This window comes from Propithecus coquereli, unplaced genomic scaffold, assembly GCF_000956105.1.
Source record: "Propithecus coquereli isolate 6110/MARCELLA unplaced genomic scaffold, Pcoq_1.0 Scaffold273, whole genome shotgun sequence".
Lineage (NCBI taxonomy): Eukaryota > Metazoa > Chordata > Mammalia > Primates > Indriidae > Propithecus > Propithecus coquereli.
In genome coordinates this window covers 1716793-1737200 of record NW_012148319.1, presented here as the reverse complement: position 1 = coordinate 1737200, position 20408 = coordinate 1716793, and the positions used below count along the sequence as shown (strand labels likewise).

At 36.6% G+C, this 20408-nt stretch overlaps 1 protein-coding gene across 1 annotated transcript in view; it reads left to right on the top strand.

Annotated features, from left to right (window-relative positions):
- AKAP6 (A kinase (PRKA) anchor protein 6) overlaps window positions 1-20408 on the top strand; it is a 454618-nt gene that overhangs the window by 305027 nt on the left and 129183 nt on the right. The window contains exon 8 of the mRNA XM_012647884.1: window positions 5948-6096. Within this exon, the coding sequence (XP_012503338.1) occupies window positions 5948-6096 (149 nt within the window). The remainder of the gene's footprint in view (window positions 1-5947; window positions 6097-20408) is intronic.

Genomic DNA, 20408 nt, shown 5'->3' with positions numbered 1-20408 from the left:
AGGGAAATATATGGTTGAGTAATGATTTAGGCCCCAAAGATGAAACTTGAATTTGGATAACCATATACCAAGCCGTTTCAATAACATATTTTAGAACACTGGGTTTTGTATCCTGATTAAATTATTAATTTGTAGTCCAAATTTGAAGAGGAGTATCTCTAGTGATAGCGTACAAAATAAAGGGGGAAACATGCTAGGATTGATAGGTAACAAAGCAATTGTATTAAATCTTAGATGAGAAGGCAGCATTTCTAAGTTTATTAGGCTGCCATAACAAAATACCACAGGCTGGGTGATTAAATAAGAAATTATTTCTCACAGTTCTGGAGGAGGCTGGAAGTCCAAGATCAACATGTCTGCGGGTTTAGTTGCTGGTGAAACCTCTCTCTTTGACTTGCAGATGGCAACCTTCTCACTGTGTCCTCATATGGCCTTTCTTTTATGCATGTAGACTTTTGGTGTCTCTTCCTCTTCTCATAAAGACATCAGGCCTATTGGATTAGGGCCCTATTCTTATGACCTCATTTAACCTTAATTACCTCCTTAAAGATCCTATGTCCAAATATAGTCACATTGGGCGTTAGGGCTTCAACATAGGAACTTGGGAGTAAGAGGACATTATTCAGGCCATAACATGATGTTAAAGGTTTACTAGATATACTAGTTACTAGACTCTTAGGCTTTCTCAGTTTGGTATACTGGTATCCAGTGTAATGGGAACTAATAGTTCCCTTCTCAATGCAGTGCTCTCAAAGTGTACCAGGCAGCAGGAGCTATATCAGCATATTTAGACTAATCCATCAGATGACTATCTTGTCATGACAGAAAATGGAGATGGAGGAAATTAAGGCCATCATAGAAACAGTTTCTTCTGGCACTTTGTTGTACACAAGATAGTGTCCAGGTTCCCTAATGTGACATCCTCCACAGTCCATCCCCTCCCACTTCCGCCTCTTCATTCAAATGCCCCAAAGCTCCAGCTACAATTCTTTGAACTTGCCACATCCTTTCATGACTCTGAGTCCCTGAACAAATGGGTTACTCTGCCTATAAGATATGCATCTTATTCTTCACCTGACAAAGCCATACTTATTATCTCAGTTCTGGCTCAAATGCTGCTTCTATCAAGCCTTTACTGTCCATCTCCCCCCAACCTTCAAGCAATAATTGTTTTATTTTCCATCTTCCCTGACAGTAATTTTATCCGGACATTTGTAGTTATCTGTTGTCATGGCTCTATCCCCTACCTCACTGCATTCTCTCAGGAGAAGCACCTTTGTTTTATTCTTCCTTGTACCCACAGTTCCCAGTACAGTTCCTGAGACATGATAAAGTCTCAGTGAATATATGAGTAATAAATGGATGGATGCATGAATGTATGAGTCATTCATTCAACAATTATTTACTGAGCTCCCTACCATGTTCCAGATACTGCCAAGGTGTGGGAATGCAAAATGGTAAAGGAGACAGACATAGTCCTTTATGGAACTTGGAGTCTGGAAATAGAGACAGAAAAAATGTAAACTAGCAAATGCAAGAATTTTAAATTGTGATATGTGCTACGAAGGAAATTAACCTGGTTCAGAAATAGAGAAAAATAGAGTGACTCTCCTTTTGAAAATAGAGTGAATCTACTTTTGATAGGGTAGTTAGGGAAGGCCTCTGTGAGAAGTAACATGTCAGCTGAGAGCTGAAGGATAAGAAGACATTAACAAGAGGATGTTCCAGAGAAGGAAACAATATGTGCAAAGGTCCTGAGGCAGGAAAGAGGTATTCAAAGAACCGGAATGTTTAAATAATTGAAAGTAGGCAAAGATGACAGGGGCATGGTGATTAAGAGGGAGACTAGTAGGAAAAGAGATGTAGGCAGATAGGAAGCAAATTTTATAGACCATGGGGAGAAATTTGTTTTTTAGGTCTTATGCAGCAGGAAAGCAGCTCATGTTTTATAAAGATCACTCTGACCACTATAAGGGAAGAGATTAAAGGGGTAGGAATGAGTGAAAGGAGATACATGTTAGAAAATTGCTCTAGTCAAGTGAGAGATAATGAAGGCTTGGACTAGGCTGGCAGCAGTATAGATTAGAGACACAGACTAGAGAGACATTTCAGAAGAAGAATCAACAATATAGAAAGTAGCTTGCTGCAGAAATGAAGAAGAGGAATCAAGAATGACTCTCATGTTTTTGACCTGAGCAATAGATGGTGCCATTTATTTAAAACAAAAGGTCCAAATACAGAAAGATTTAGGGGATGTGGTGAGGATGCAAATGAAGAGTTCTGTTTTAAGTAGCAAGGCCTAAAGTAATCCAAGTGGCAATGTCAGGTGATTGGTTGAACATTTAAGTGTGGAGCTCAGAGAAGAGGATTGGAAGGCATTGCTATATAGTTGGCATTTAAAGCCATGGAAGACAATATAGATAAAGAAAAGAGGTCCAGAATCAAGCCCTGAAACAACACACCAGCGATCTTAGCTATGAATCAAAAAGATCAATCAATAAACAATATGTAAAACAAATTTGAGGAAGAAAAATGACTGTGAGGATCCATTGCACTGGGTGACCCAACGGATGATGCAGACCTAGGCTAGAGTAAGTGAAAACTTATCCTTTTTCTCTTCTCATTGTCTACTCTGTCCCATGGCCTTCTATTTCATCTCCTAATGTCAACCATTGCCTCTGTGTTCGTATTTTAATCTTAATATTTCTGCCTGCTTGCTGAACATCTCGTTCTGAGCATCCCACCAGTACCTCAAATTAAAAGACCCCCCAAAAAATCCAGCTCATTTATTCCATCCACCTGTATTGCTCTTCTTATACTGCTACTCCTATTGATGGCACTGTGGGTCTCTCAGTGACCTAGAAATGAAAAGGTGGTTCTGTCACCAAGTCTTGTTTTTTTTTTATTTTAGTAAGTTACCAAATTCTTTTGATTACACACTTTTAATATTATTTAATCAAACTGTTTCCATTTGTAAAATGTAGTCACTTTAAAAAGTATCCACTGTTATCATAGATGCTAATGAAATTCTTTTAACCAGAGATTGTGTTACTATTTTTAAAAAACTATATTTTCTTCAAATCTTTCTCCTAAAAATCTCTCTTTGGACTAAGATATAGTATGAGGAAAAGTTAAGACAGTCTGCAGAGAAATTTAGACTGGCAAAGCCATTCAACCTTAGCAGAAGGAACTACTTTGGTTCTATTTTTATCCTCACATTTAGGAATGAATCACTGAAAGCAGAGAGAGAACTAGAGATGGATAGGAAAGACCTGGGCCATTGGATTCATCTCTTTGTTAGTGCAGAGAAGTTTCCTATGTCAAATACCTCTGAAATATTGTGCAATAAAAGCCTTAGATTACAACATTTCAATCATTTTGTAAGGTGATTAATTATCTTTCCAGTTGCTCTCAGCTTTTTTCTCTGAATTCCTTTCCATGTATCCCTGTCATATGAGAGGTGTTTCCCTTTGTACCCAGAAGGGGCCAAGGATCACAAAGGGATGAATGCCAATTATCTTCTGTAGTGGTGATGAGTCTTACGTTAAGTTACCTTACTGCTTTATGATCTTTTTTTGTGACCAGTGGCACACATTTGTGAGGTCATTTACCCAGAACAAACAGTGGTTCAGCTTGTTACTTAGGATTTTAAAAACTAACAGGAACTTCTAGATATCAAACATGTCTCTTGACACCTAATGGCATAGATGCGTTATTCTAATGAGGTCAGTGAAATATTTCGTGTGGGTGTAATACTCGTTATACCCTATAGCTTTTTGGTGGAAGACAGGGGGTAGCATTTGGTAATAGTATGTTTTTAAGTTCTTTTACTGCTGTTTAGTATCTCTGCAATCTCATTTATCACATAAGAATCTGTATGTTTTCTTAAAAGATGTATTCTGTTGATTTTCTGATCTATTCTCTATATTGTGTCTTATGCTTTTTAAAAAAGTATTCTTACTCAGTAGGTATTATTGTTTCAGTTTCCATGGTGCTTGCAAACCTCTTAATTGGTGCTATTCTGTGTGTGCCATTAACATTCTGCATACCCCCTCTTCCACATCATTAATAAAGATGCTAATGGCAGTAGATCTAGCATTTCCTTTGTGCCTCCTACCCCAAACTGAATATACTCCATATAACATTATTCGTTGTTTATAGTGTTTGACATAATTCTTTTTTTTTTGTCTTTTTCTTTTTTTATTTCAGCGTATTATGGGGGTACAGATGTTTAGGTTATGTATGATGCCCTTGCCTCCCCCCTCCCCCACCAAGTCCGAGCTTCAAGCATGTCCTTCCCCTGGATGTTGTGCGTCGCACTCCTTGTGTATGCATATACCTGTCCCTTCCTCCCCCTCCCCCCTCCCCCCTGTCCAACATCCAATAAATGTTATTCTTATATGCGCACTTATGTGTTGATCAGTTAATACCAATTTGGTGGTGAGTACATGTGGTGCTTGTTTTTCCATTCTTGGGATACTTCACTTAGTAGAATGTGTTCCAGCTCTATCCAGGAGTATACAAGAGGTGCTATTGACATAATTCTTAATCCAGTTCAATCTGTTCTTATTCAAGCCAATAGTTTAGGCAAGAAAAGTTCACATGAACCAATACATATATTGTAGTTTTTAACTGTTTTCAGAACCTCAATTATATAACTTTAGTAATTTTAACATAGTTTAAGTTATTCCTCAGCAATCTAGAGCATTCATAACTGGCTACTTACGAAAAGCAAAAATATAGGAATTTGAGACCTAATTTTTCATAAGCCACCCATTTTCTCTACATAGTCCTAATTTGGACTTTTAAGCAGCTGCCACTTTATAATATTCACTTTTTCTCCAAGTTGAATCTGTAAAACTAAAGACCAGGCAAAAGGCCTTGGTCAGCTCTGGATACTGAGAGTAGAAGGTCATGTCTGACTTGACTTTTCTTCTTATATGTTGTAGAATTCTGGCAGCTACCTAACAGCTGACCCAGAACTGTTTTTCTTAGGAGACTATAATAAAATTGTAAAGTAGCAGTATTAAGATTTACCAGAAATGTTAATGGACATGCTTGGGTTTAGTGACGTGCACTACAAAAAAATAAGAGTTCTTTAGTCCACAATGTACATGAACTCAGCATTGGCCCCTTCCCTTTACCATGGACAAGCATGCCCCCAAGAAGACTTCATTCTGTCTCATCTGGTGTTCTAAGGAAACCTAAAGCCACAGAGATCACAACAGCTGCAATAAATAAAGCATCTATTCAATACATTTCCATGCCAAATATTATTCAGCATTCTTTTGGCCTTGGTTTGATAGAAAACAGCATGGTGAACTTATTGCCTCTCCTTTACTACAATGAGCCCCGAGTAACTATGAATGATTTAACAATTCAAAATTGCATGTAAACAAAATCACACTATTCCCTCTACTTTAAAATTATTAAGATAGTTATAAAGAGAACCCCAAAATATGTAATAAAGGAAATCTATTGTTACTATTGAAGAGGTACTAGAATTAATACTTGGCTTTTTTATTCTCCTCAGAGAAAATATTAGAAAAGCATTCAGAATATGTGTCCAAGCAAATGTATGGGTTGGAGGGGGATCTTTAAAAAATAAGTGTCACATATGTGGCAATATGAGGAAGAATATTCTTAAGGAATTTCACAAAATTTTTATTTAAAGTCTTATCATACAGTATTATGATCTCAGGGATATTTTGTGATATTTACAGAGTCTTCTGAGGTTCATTTATTCAGATCTTATTTTAAGGAAGAACTTATAAGATTCAGATCTAAAATATAATTTTGTAATATGCCCAGTTTATACCATTAAATCCAACTCAAAAAGGAGCTGTATAATGATGTAAACAATTCCCATTCTTTGAGTTGTTACACTTCACTTGAAATGCATTCCTTCTGGATTAAAACAGCAATTCCTCTTTGTTTCCCTCTCTAGGCTGAGGTTCAACTATGCTACCTGGAAGCACAAAGAGATGCTGTTGAGCAGATGTCCCTCAAGCTGTACAGCGAGCAGTACACTAGCAGCAGCAAGAGAAAAGAAGAGTTTGCTGATATGTCAAAAGTTCATTCAGTGGGAAGCAATGGGTAGGGAACTATTCTTTTTGTTGTTTTATTCTCACTAATCTACTTTTTCAATGATTTTCCACTGGTAAGTGTTAGGCAGGCATTTCCTTCCTGGCTAACAGACAAGGAGAAGCTCAATAGACTAGGCATTTATGTTCTTTTCCCTTCATACCAGAATTGAAGATTGTGGATTTTATCAGCCTCTGTCATCTAACCCAAATTTCTAACTTTGTTATTATATTTCTAAATATAGCCTTATGGTTTTATGAGTGTTTGTGACTATATTGTATCTATAGTATTGATCTTCCTTCTTTATAAATTATTTTTTTCCTTATATTTCCCCCCCTTTAAACTTCACAATTTATGTTAAAGTCTATTTAAGGAATTTTAAACACTAGAACCTCATCGGAAACTTGGTAGAACATAATTTTCCTGAGTAACATAGGAAACTAATAATTGTGTAGAGACCATGGGCTAGCTTCTTAGCTTCACATAAAGTCACTTGGTATAATAGACTAGCACTTGGATTGTCTGTGTTTTGTGAAAGGACCCAACACCTTCAGTGACCCATCAACAATTTCATTCAGCCTGAGACATATGGCTGTATTTGTATTATACTAACTACCCATACTATGGAATAGTTAAGTCGTGTATTCAGATATTTTCAAATGACTTTAAAGTTATGCAAACAGTGTCTCTCTATATTTTTTATCTTTTCTGGATCAGTTTTAATATTTAATAGGTGATTATTAAAGAGTAAAGGAGTAGTGATGAAATTTAATTATTTCATAGTTTTAATAACTTGATAATAATCATACTCATAAAACTGGAAACAGTAATCTATTTCACTTTTATTCTTGAACCAGACAACAAGGGGGAGAAACTATTCTCCAAAGTTATATTACATGTTAATAGCATTCTATAAACCTAAAGGGTGTAACTCTAGCCAAAATATTCCCTGAAAAGGCAGAAGGAAAGAAGCCTTTTCATGTACTTATTTGCATTTATCTTTTAAAGTGCTTATAGTTCTGATTGGATGTACAATCCTCATATAAAGTTTTGGGATAAATTAAGTACACAGATTACACATTCTGTCTTCTTATAAAAACCCAGGGTTCTAAGAATATGGGAAAAGTATCAGAGTCATAATTCTGTTTTAGAAAGGAGAAAGGATTTTTCAAATTTTCAGATTTATCTATCTATATAATTGTTGCTCTATCAGTATATTTTTTATACATAAGACATATTTATATATAGTCAATTCACCTTATTTGATTCAGTAGACATGTATTCAGTAGAAGAAAAACATAACAGCAAGTAAGAAAGAAAAGGTTAAATCTTGAAGCATGAACAATAAGCTGTTTTGAGGCCTTAATATGCTTTAATTTCTCTAAATGCCTAAATAGTCTCTGGTGTATATGCAAGCGCAAACTTTAGGTCACATTTTCATGTTTTCTAAAAGCCCTGGGGATTGAGTGGCACCACGTGCTTCTGACCTCATATTCCAAGAGCCCAACCTGAGTACTTACTCTGGACTCCACAAATCATAAATCTGCCCTGGGAATTGCTTAGTTAACAACAAGCATTGTTCTGTTGAAGTGGGAGTAGGTGAACTTGCCTGATATCCTTTGTTTATGCTCCTTGGAGTGCTGAAGGCTGTGCATTGTGCAGAAATTTAAGAGTGCACTGAAGGAAAGCCAGCTATTTAATACTAAGGACAAAAACCATATACTCCTTTCTATTTTCTGTTTACATACAGAAAAGCATTGTTTGAGAAATGCATGTGGGTGAGGTTATCTGGGATGTCCTGCCCCTAAAACTCTCTGTTCCCACAGTTAAATCCTTAATTCTGAAGCCTTAAGAACATAGCTTTGTTAAAATTATCTGCGCCAATGATACATAAACTTCATTAACTGTTTCTTTTGTTACATAGAATGAGCATTGTTTTCCATAAGTGTGGGACTAGTGTGGGCTTTCAAGGTTCTTCATTCTATATGCAGATATCCAATACACCGAAGAGAAAATTAAGTTGGTGATACATTTCATATATTTTGATTTCTTCCTCATGCCTACATGCATGCTAAGAAGATTATACATACTAATGTAGTTGAAAAATGAATAAATTTACTCCATGGAAGACTCAGCTCCTACATAGAATGGTGACCTTGAATTTCTGAGACGCTTATGTGACCAAAATATCTTTTAGAAATGAATTTATAACCTCTCTGGCTTGATGAAAAGGTGTGCAGCAAGGTGATGTATCACAGCTTATATACAACTATGAATTGTGTCGTTAGCAGTAATAGATACGTGTGGTGAGAGGATCTCCCTGAGTGTATGTGATGCTGTGTGAGCTCTAGTAAGACAGTTTGTTTACCTGTGGGAAACACCTGGCACTGTCTCCAGCATCTCAAAGTGGAACCATGGCTCCTGGAGGGACCTGCAATGTGTGAGTCCCTGGTGATTATCAGCAGTAGCAGAAGTCAATGCTTTTCAATTTAAGTGAAAGCACTTATTAATTGCCTATTTTTGTCATCGAATAAATATTCGTTGGGGGCCTACTATATACATGGCATGATGCTCTGGGCATAGTTTTTCAAGAACATTTACATTCTATGTATTTCGTAAAATGTAACCATCTCTTTTTCAGATACCTCTTCCTATTGAGAGCTTGTCTGATTAAATTTTTCTAATGAATTTCAAAGATGCTATTTAGTTCATTATCTAGCATCATACTTGCTGCCAAAATTTAGCATAGATTAAAAATCGGGTCCTTTGTTCAGTAAATAAATGAGAGAACTGAGAGGCAAAAAGGCTGGTGACTCACTTGTCTGGGATAGAAGCTTCAAGGTGGAGCTAAGACTTCAACTCAGGACCCTGGGTCCATAAAGTTGCCTTCTCTTGTAAGATTTCATCCAGACCCTTGATAAACTTTATCCTCCTAAATCCCGTTGTGCATATTCCATACTGTATGAAATTTGAATTAGCATATCTTCCTATGATGGAGAAAGGGAGAGTCTTAAGAAGATTTTATTAAAACCACAAGGAAGTTTGGGCAAAACATTGCAAAGCAGGTTTGAATCAGAACAAAATTAACTCATTCATTAATTTAACAAACACCTTTAAGTACCTTCTGTATGTCAGGCTCTGTATGAAGCAAAGAGATTAAAAAGGCGAAAATGAAATTGTCCCTACACATGAGAAGCTCGCGGTTTCGTAGGAGGAGCCAGATCTCTGTAAATAACATGGAGTAAAGGATTTCGAGTGCTGAGTTATTAATAGAAATCTGGGTAGGGAAGAGGGCAGGGCTCCTTGAAAGCAGAGCTCAATTCTGATTGTGTCAAGTGGAATTGGAGCAGTTCAGGAAAGAGCAGAGAGAGAGGGCTCTGGAGATGATTTTTGAAGGAGGCTAGGTTGGGGAGGAGCATTTCCATTTAATCTGAAAAACATTTATTGAGCACCCACAAAGACAGAGCACAGTCCCTGCCTTCATTGAATTTAGTGTCTAGCAAGAGAATACGGCATGAAGCCAGTACTGACCTGTGCAGTGAGAAGGAAGGGAAAACAGAGTGCTAGGAGAGCTTAGAGCAAACAGGACGGGCTCCACGAAGTAGGGCTGCATCTGTCATGTTCACTGCACTCTCCCCTGCATCTGGTGCAGTGCCTGGCACATGCTAGTTGCTCAATGAATGAATGGATGTATGACTGAATAACTAAAATTGATCTGGGCCTAAGAGATAGGAAGCAAAGGTCTAGAATGTCAAACTGCCTGCTGTTCTCATAGAACTGGAGAACAGAGTAAAAAGTTGGAGGAGGTGTGAGAGATAAGGCTTTGGAAGAAGCTGAAGTCCAGATCCTGGAGTTAATTGTTGAATTCATGGTTCTTAACTAGGATAGTGCATTAGGATCACCTGAGGAAGCTTTTAAGCAGAAAAATGCCTGCCTGCCTGCCTCACTCTACTGAAAATATTGATTCAGTAGGCAGAAGTGGATGATAATGATTATATTCTAATGCTCACCACCCATTGAGAACCATTGCTCTGAAGTATGGTCTCTGGACCAGCAGCATCAGCATCTCTTAGAAATTTGTTAGAAATGTCATTTCTGGGTCCCACTCCAGGCCTACTGAATTGGAAAGTCTGTGGGTGGAGACTAGCAATCTTTGTTCAGCAAGGCTCCCAGGTGATTCTGATGCTGAAGTTTGAGAAACACCACTTTGGGCATTGGAGATTTTTAGGTTGGGAATTAATGGAGAATGTGGAGACTGGATTGGGGACGAAAGCCTGAAAGAATTGGTAAGCCTCAGTGATCCATGGGATGAGAGAAGTGAGGAAAAGAGAACCACTCTGATGCCCCCGTGATTGGGTCAAGAAGGAGAAAGAAAATAGGAGTATTTGGATTCAGATGACTTTGGCATCAGTCAACATTTAATATTTATTGAGCACCTATTAAGTACAGGCTGTGCTAGACACTGGAGACATGGAGGCTGTGGGCCACAAAGGATGGCAGGTATATGTAAATCAGGAACACCTTCTAGAAGTGTCATGGATGATGGCCTAGGGTCGGAACTGACAACAAGGGTGTTTCCCACAGAGGCGGCAGTGCATGCAAACAGATCAAACCACTAAAGAGTGTCTAGCATGACTAAGTTGGCAGTTTGCAACAATTTTCTGGTAACAGTGTGGAGAATAGATTGGTTAGGGCAAGACTAGACAGTGCTCAGTTAAGAGGCTATTCCAGTCATCCATGTGAGAAATAGTTAGGGCCTGAGCTAAGACAGCAGCAATGGAAACTAAAAGAAGGAAGTTGAATTGACAAACCTTAGTCATAGTGTGGATGTGGGTTGTTGAGGGAGCAGGGGTTTAAGAACAGACCTTCATATTTCAGGCTTGTGCACTCTGGCAAATGGATGTGTCATTCAGTGAGGTGGGGAATGTGAGGAGAAGGAGAGGGGGAAGAAGCGGAGTATTTGGGACATAGTTCTTTTGATGATCCGTGGAACATCCAAGTGGAAACGCCTAGGAAGCAGGTCTGGAGCTCAGAAATGTTTTGGGCTTCTCAACCATCAATAAGGACAGTGTGGTGACTATGGGGTGGCAGAGGCTGAGAGAGCTAGGAGCTTACCTTGTGATAGACTATTCCCTTCACCCCAGGTGAACATAACATTGTCTTTTAGGAATGCATGTTTTAAAAACTATGCATAATCAGAATATTTTGATTTCAGTTAGAATATTTCCTGCTGTTTTATACAGGCTTACAAAATAAAGATTACATCATTGAGAATTCCAGGTGGTATCTTGATTAACAGGAATTAAAGACTACAGTTGACTATTATTTCCTTTATCTATATAGGTAAAACCTCCAGATCCTAGATATTACAATGTATTAGGTCAGATTGTTCAGATTGTTTCCAACTATGCAAATAATACCTATCTTTAGGGATAGTCATGCATTCACTCTAGTCTAATTTCCTAAATGAGGAGAAAGAGGATACTAGATTAAAAATTAAGAATAGAATTCGAGTTGGCACTCTGCTACTTTTCAGTTGTGCAACCTTGATTGGGAGATTTACCTCACCAAGATGTAATATCTCAGTCTATAAAATGGGAATAGTTATTCCAGTCTACTTTTTGTATTTTTTTTGCTGCAAGGAAATATAATAATTAAAGAAAATATCAAATACCTGGAATGTAATAGATAATTGAAAAATCAGTTAATGAAATATTTGTTGTGCAACTATTATGTTTCAGGAAGTGGTACAAGATGATAGAAATGAAAAAGATACATGAGATTTCATCTCCACAGTCCTCAGTATAGTGAGAAAGATACACAGCAAACTTAGATCATCCTTATAAAACAATGGGCCAAATTTAAGATACAGAGTGTTATTAGGGGTACTGAGGAAGGCTACCTAATCCAGTGTGGTTGAAAGGGGTCAGGGAAGCTTAGGGTATGAGGGAACATCTGAGCTGTCATAAAAGATGCATAGATTTTAGCCATTAGAAAAGGGTACAGGGAGGGTAAGGATTTCATCCACAAGACAGGAACTAGGTAAGGATGCATATCTGTGTGTGTTGAGGTTTATTATAAACAATTTGATGTTGTTGAAGCAGAAGGACATAGAGATGATTCTTGACTCTGCTTCCTGGGATCAGGAGGGATTCCCAGGGGAGTCCTTAGGAATTTATACTCTTGTGGTGAAGTTCTAGAAGATAGCTCAGTCTCATCAGCCACATGCCAGACTTCCTCTGGCTGTGGATGAAATTGGGCAATGTTCACAGATGGAGATGTAGTTGAGGTTTATGCCTTGTGTCTGAGAATATGGGAGTAATTCACCCATCACCACACAAGGCTTTAGTGTAAATTTCCTTCCCAGTCCAAGCAGTGTATGTATGTTATTCCTAAGCACAACGGGATGAATGAAATGAACTTTAAATAGACTACAATAGGGTAATAAACCAAAAGTTTGGCAGAAAAGATGAGTTTGTTTTTCTTTAGGAAAAGAAGTACCTCTGGATTGGTGTGAAAACACACACAAATATTCATATACATATTTATATATTATATAATACAGATTTATATAATATATAAATATATTAATATTTTTGTATCTGTTTTATTTATATACTTCTTATATTTATAAAACATCCCCAATGAGACATGATATTGACATGTGAAAACAAATAAATCACTATTTAAAATATCACTTGAGCAAAGACCAAATTTTTTTCTCTAAATTAAATAGTAAGATATCCTGAATGACTTACTTCAACTACCTGAGAAAGGATATGATCACTCTGGATTTCACTTCTATGGGGTGATCTTTCTGGTTTTCACCAGATATAAAGTATCTCTGTGCAATTGGATGGTCATTCATGTGATCACTCATAGTGTCTCTGTCTCTGTCTCTGTCTCTGTCTCTCTCTCTCTCTCACACACACACACACACACACACACTCACACATGGTGGGTATTTTTGGAACATTGCTATATAAAATGTTTTCTTTTTGGTACATACCAGCCATAAAGTGAAGTACTCTTCTTATATGTGCCAATGTTGAGAACACTCTTACAGATAGATTAAATCGCTAGATGACCCAAAGGAACCTTATTTCCATCCTGTATTTCTACTTCCTTCCCTTACTCTTTCCTCGTCTCAATCTGACAGGATTGAGCACTGGATCAGTGTTCAATTTAGGCCCTTTTTGCTCCTTCCCTGGTACTCTGGTGCTGTGATAACAATGCAGCATGCAATCAAAAAGAAAAAAAATGCCTGGCTACACACGGATAACTGATATTCTGACCACTATGTGATTATTAAAATAGGTCTTTCGGGACTAAAACAAACAAAAAATTTCACCGTTAGAAATGTATTCATTTAGGGTCATGATATTATACCCCTTTAATATGCAAATACATTAAACTAATTGTAGACTTAGACAGTCTTCCACTTCAGTGATCTAATGCCATCTATGCCAGGAGCCAACAAAGGGCAAAACAGAGGTGGAAGCATACTTTCTGGGAAGTATGATTTCAGAGGTAACAGTAAAGTCAACTAATAAAAATATATAAATATATATATATATATATATGTGTGTGTGTGTGTATATATACGTGTGTGTATGTTTATGTGTGTGTGTATATACATATATATATATATATATCCCTTCCATCTTAACAATGCTCAATTTCTGTACAGTTTTGGGAAGTTGATGGGCCCATTGAAGAGGGAGAGACATGCTAACATGGACAATGAGAAGGTACCTAAGACAAATCTAATCTACCTCATTTTAGTGTGCAGAGCTTAACTCTTTAATTTAAAATTTATTCCTATGTTCATTTCTCCATCTCTTTGAGTCAGCTTTTAAAAACATTGACAATAAAATAGAATAAATGTTTGACTGAAATAATTTAGGCAAAAGTAAAATATGTGTAAGAAAATAAACAAATGTATACTTTATGAATATTCTCAAGAAGGGCTAAGATTTGGCTCTATGCTATCCACACCCAAAAAGTAGAGTGAAATTTCATCCATTAGAAAATTCATAGTGTCCTAAGACTAAAAATAATAATTTATCAGGTGAGGCACAACATCTTATTGAGTCCTGAGAGGAATTTCTCCTGTAGTTCTTTAAGGCAAAGACACATGTCTGTGATACTACACCCGTACAAGAGAAACCAAATTCCCAAGGCAGTTTTTTGATGTAGGCTGCAGAAGTGATGTCAAAGCATAATTCAGTAAGAACAATTCTATAAGTAATTAAAACCTAGTCTGAGCACAGCACTCTGTGGGCAGGGTCAGCTTCAAATTCATCTTGAGAGAACTCTCCATATTAATTCTGCTACCAGGCTTGTGTTAGGGATTGGGTGACAGTTATTTCCAGGTTGTTTATGTATTGTCTATTAAATTTTGGAAAACCAGTGGGACCTAGGGTAGAGTGGGCCTTTTACAAAAGAGTTATTTCTCTAATCCAAACCAGTGTGCAGTGGCAGGTCTGGATCTAGTCCCCTCTTAACACACAGATGATAACATAGGAAGGTTTATCTCTTTTTTTAAAAACAACATCATCTCTTGCTTTGTCTTTTGAAATACAGTTCCCTGTTTGTTTTCCTAACTGCTGATTTTAAAATTCTTCAAAATGTTTTCTAGTTCCTTGGATAGAACTTAGTCCAGAGTATTAGCTGAAAATTTGGACAACAGCCTAACAGAATCCTCTAAATCACCCAGAAATCTACGTTGATATTTCTGATTTTATGGATAATGTTGGTGATTAGAATTTTATGGATTATCCTGGTGCTTTATGCCTTTATTTCAACAACAGGTGTTTGTGGATAGACAGTCCATGAGAAAGTGGGGCTAGTTATTAACAAGGTTGTAGGCTTGATTTTATTTTTCTTAGACATTTTCACATATATGTGGGTATATATAAGAATTGAGAAAATTACTGCTGGAAAGAACTTCATATTCCTTTTTATTTATTAATAGCAAAAGCAGTCTGCTTTTCTCATGAGGAAGTTACTCATGAATTTTCATTCAAAATAGTAAATTAGTGTCCACACTTTAATATGTTTAGAGTGGAAAGGGATTCTACATGCAACTGTGCATATCAGATTTCATGTCTGGAAAGCTAAATTTTATTCTTTAATGATATTATGATTGGGCTAGGTGCCACAGTTATATCTCCCTTCTGCGCTTACATGCCTCATGGAGTAGAGGATGATGGGAAATTCTGATCTATTATTAGTACTTTACTTTGGTAAAATACTCAAACTATATTTTTGCAAGATTTTGTTAGCATTCCCTTTAGCGTTTTTTGAAAATCAGAGGCAAACTTCCCTAGGCAAATAATGTGAACAGTGAACACTTAGTGAATATTTGGGGAAAGAATCAATATGCTAAAGAAGCTAGGAAAATTGGATCATTTAGCAGAACTCCCAACATAGACGAGATGGTATTTCAAGAACCAGTCTGGTGATTTTAGATGTTAGTGTGAAATGAACATTAAGCATACAAAAGATGGATTCTTAAATGCCCCCCCAAATATATATATACAAAACATATATATGTATATAACATATATAAAATATATATAATTACTGGGCCTTAGGTAGAAAAACTGCAAACACTTTTTAGTGTTTTCTTTAACCAGTAATTGCTCTATTTTGATGATTTCTTTTTAGTTTTCTATTTTCATCAAAATTCCTTAGTGGGCCAAGCTGAAACCTCATATATTCACACACACCTCCCATTGATTTCACTTGGGTGAAACTTTATCGTTTAAGCAAAGTTTAAGTTGAAATGTTGAGTTAATGATGCTCACTTTAAATACCAAAGGCTGAATGCATTTATGTATTCAAACACTTAGCTAGTCAAACATAACTCCCATCAGGGTTTAGAGTAAGGAAGATTTCTTAAACTATTCCAGCCTTACAAGTAATATATTGCCATCCAATCTGCCGAAAAATGATACTAAATAAGCTTGTTAGTATTTTATTTATTTGGTGAAAGGCCCTGGGATCTTTTTTAACATTAAAAAGGCAGAGTAAAATGACGGGCGAGATGTTGAGGAATACTTTTTGCAATTACTCGTAGTAGTTGAACCCAAACTTAGAAATAAACACTAAAGAAAAAATTGCACACCTATTTCTCTGTAGCTCATTTCTATCCCTGTTAGATTAATAGACTGTAAAATAAATAAATTCATAATTCCATATTTGTCTAACAAAAACTTACTTTGAGTTAGAATACTTTCTCTCCCTATAACATGATTAAACTTTTAGATCTCCTAAAAGGTTATACCTACAACAGAATGTCCAACTCTTCTTATAAACCCATTTAAGGTCAAGTATATGGCAATTTCAAGGAAAACTATCAAGAAGAATACCATTTTGGTGATGTGTTTGCTTTATAACACTTTCATAGAGAATGTAACAGATTTATAGAGTAGTAAAATGGTATGCTTTCAAGATCTTTTAACATCTAGGAGATTACAAATGAGAGTGAATGAGTCGACACAAACCCAAGCACAATTACAAAGAAAATTTTATGAGGAAATCTCTTCCAAAAGACTAGTTCTTAAGATTCTGAGCTATTTGCCACAATTTCAATCATCTCTCTCCCTCCAAAAAAGGGAGACTAAGGCATTTGTCACTAGAAATTCAAGAAAAGAACTGGGTTCTAAATTCAGCTGATAGAGTTAGCATTTTCTTCATGTCGATATAACCGTTAACCAGTTCTATGCTACCCTTGATAAATTCACTCCTCTTTGATCTTTTGTGTTTTCTTGTATGGCAGCTGACACTTTCCCTGGACACATTGTCTTTTATAAAATCACTTGAAAAGCACACACCTTTGCAGGAAATATAAACACAAGAAAATAAACTACGTCCTTACTAATGTGCACATTAAACTGTAGTCATTTCAGAAGCTTTCAAAAGGGCCAACAAAGAAATTCAGTAATTTATTTCTGATTTGCTACAAAGTTACATGTTTGATTTCACTAAATTTGGAAAAATCTCAGGTCTGTTCCAATTTGCAAATTAACACATGGTCAAGAATCTAAAATCAGGCACAAATGCTTTAAACAAAAATGTTTTTTTCTACTGTATTGAGACTTTCCAAGAATTTGTTGTTTAGGATGTTGGTGCTGATTCTATGCTAATGAAGCAAAATATGGTACCAAAGCATTTACTATATCTGACAAATCAAATATCAAACCTAAATATTGTCAGCTAGGATGAGAACAAACTGGAGAAAGGCTAAGTATCTGTGTTAGGCTTATCTGTCACTAGCAGGTCTCCAGTGTAGACTGAGGAGTCTTAGGTACATGCAACTAGAAGAAATGGCTTTTATTCTAAGGCCCTCGATAAGAATAATAGAAAAGAAACAGCTCCATAGATATAAAGGAATGGTAAAAGCCAGTGAAGAAATTTCCATAATTTTGAGCATTTTGTTTTTCTCTCTCTATATTTTTATTTATTTAAAATCTATTCATTAATAATTCTCGTTTTCATAAACCTCTTTTAATTTCACTATAGAAAAGAGGAGGTGAAAGGAATGGGAAGACTACTAACAATAATTGAGCATCTACTACATATAATCATTTTAAGTAAGCAAATGTGACGTTGTCATATAGTAAAGACAAAATACCACCTACAAAATGAGTGAGGAAGTCTGTCCATGCTGCACTGGTTGTTTTGGTACTAGCGTTTGAGGATGAGATACTATTATCTCTGTCGAATGCTGCTCTTCTGAAGTCAACCTTGCCCCAACTGAAGGCTTTTGGTTTCATTATCTACATTCATTTATCATCATTCACCAAGTACAATGCTGGATACTGAAGATGCAAAGATAATAAATTCATCTCTTGCCTTCGAATTGCTTAGTTATGATCAAAGTTTCTTTTTCTATCATAGACACATGTGAAATGAAAACAAGTTTCTTTATTTTCTCCTGCTGAATGATAGTTTTTATGAGACAGCCTACACTCATACTTTCCTAGAAAAACAAGAAACAAATTTGCTTTAAGATCAGAGTTCAGACTCTTAAACACAGTATAGCGTCCCTAATAAATTGACGTTCTCTTTAGAAAATAATCTCTAGGGATCAATGCTCAGGTTTTTCAGATTTCCTATTCCTCTCCACTCTTTTCTCCAGGATAGCATTTGAGCATGGGTTTTTTGTTTTTGTTTTTGTTTTTTAGGGGTTTATATGATTTTGTGATTCTGGGATGCAGTGGGATCTCCTGGCTTAAAACAGTGCTTGGGTATAGGCTTGCCAAGTTTATTAAAATCGGTCTTGTCGAGGGCATTATGAGGTTCCCCCCACAGAGGGCTATGGCCAGTGTAGCTTGTGTTGTTTTGGTGTAGTCAAGCCCCAGTGGTATTTCTTGCTGATTAAGCCTCATCTAGGCCCTCACTGACCTGGCCAGCTCTCCAAGATCTGTCTCCAGAGATTGACCTGGCTCTTGTTGGAAGGGTCCTGGTGCCTTTGTTGTTGTGGTAACACCTCTGTAAAGTTGACCAGCTGAACTCTCTGGAACTTTGGAGTGTCTTAGAGAGATGAGAGAACAGGGTAGCAAAGGGTTTCTAAGTAAAGCTCTCTCTCTCTTTGACTACAACATCCTCACTCCAGGTTATTGTGGGGACACTGTGTAAGGCAGTCTCCTCCCAGAGTTCCTTGCAGGAAATGGAGCTGACATCCCTGTGCTTTTGGCTTTTCCAATGTGTCCCACATATCTCCTCTCTGGGTCATAGGCCAAGAGAGGGGAGAATACCTATCTGAGCACCTGCTCTTCCTGCCTTTATTTCCTTCTTACTCTCCGAATATAAGGTAGTGGAAAGGGTGAGCTTTTTCTTTCCTTTCCCCTTTCCTTTTAGTATTTCCCTGAATCATACTCTCCTAATTTTATGGGTAGCATTTTACCTTTCTCCTATCTTTATGATTAAAATATGGGAGGGTGGAATGAGAGAGAAATGGTGACCATAATTCAGGAGCTATTTCTAAATGGTTATACCTGTCACATAAGCAAATATTCATTAATCATTCCTTATTAGTCACAGAGTCAATAAAGGAAACCTGATGGTTATTTTTTATTTGTCCCTGTTACAGTGGTTGGTTTGATTTTTTTAGTATTTTGAAATGGGATACTAGATCAGATTTCACATGTATGCTGGAAGTCCTTGCTACTCAAAGTGTGATCTAGGGACCAGCAGTGTTGCTAACACATGTTAGAAATGCGGAATCTCAGGCCCCACCATAGGACAATCACTGAATCAGTGCCTTCATTTCAACAAGATCCTCAGCTGCGCGGTATGCACATTTGAGAAGCACTGCTCTAGGCCACTGTAGCCTTACTGAAGGTTTCAGCTACATCAACTATACCCATCACTGGCATTCAGTAAACATTTATTAATCATTTCCACATGTTAGCAAATGTTGAGCCTTGCCCTTGGGTACTTATGGTCCTAATCAAGGATCTTTATAATTATGGCAATGTAATTAAAATAAAATAGACAATTCTAGATCTAGTTTCTCCCCATCACCAAGCACACCTTAATTTTTTTTGACAGATTTATTAAGATTAAATTGTACATTGGAAAAGTGAATGTTCATTTTCTTGGAAAGCAATCATTTAATGTATAGAGACAGAAATATTAGTAATAAAATACTCGATTGATAAATTCAGATTCATACCTAAGGTTGCTGCTTCATTAGTATTGATAGGGTTTTGCTCAGTTACAGTTTGCCAAGACTGTAAGATTTCTTTTGGGGGGATGATTTTTTGGGGGAAGGACAAAGTCATAGTTTTTTATCCTGCACTTTCATTTTCTGATCACAGTGTTTTAGAAGAATCTGGGCTTTACTTATTCACCAGGCTTTCAATAGAGAATCACATTAATCCTTTTAAGCTCCTTATTCTAATGATTTATTTTGTTGAAAACTATAGTGATCCTCCTTTGAATTTTAATGATTGCTGGCTATTCAAAGATTCATTGTTTTGACTTCCTGTCCTTACCTTTGTTTCCTACATGTCTGTGGGGAACACCTGTCTAATACTGGATCTGCCACTGGTTCTCACTGACTTACTAGAGTCACTCAAGCCTATCTCTGAGTATTCAGCTGAAAGGCTGGCTACTCATCCATGACAAAAAATGTAGGATATATGTTTGCACAGATAGGCAGATAAGACAGCAGAGGGACAGATAAATGATTAAGTTATTTCCCAGTGAAAATATTTTGGATATCATGATCATATATCCAAATTAGTTAAATTAGTACTCTCTTTTTTAGTGGCTTAAAACAACATGTATTTATCTTTTTGTTTTTTTAA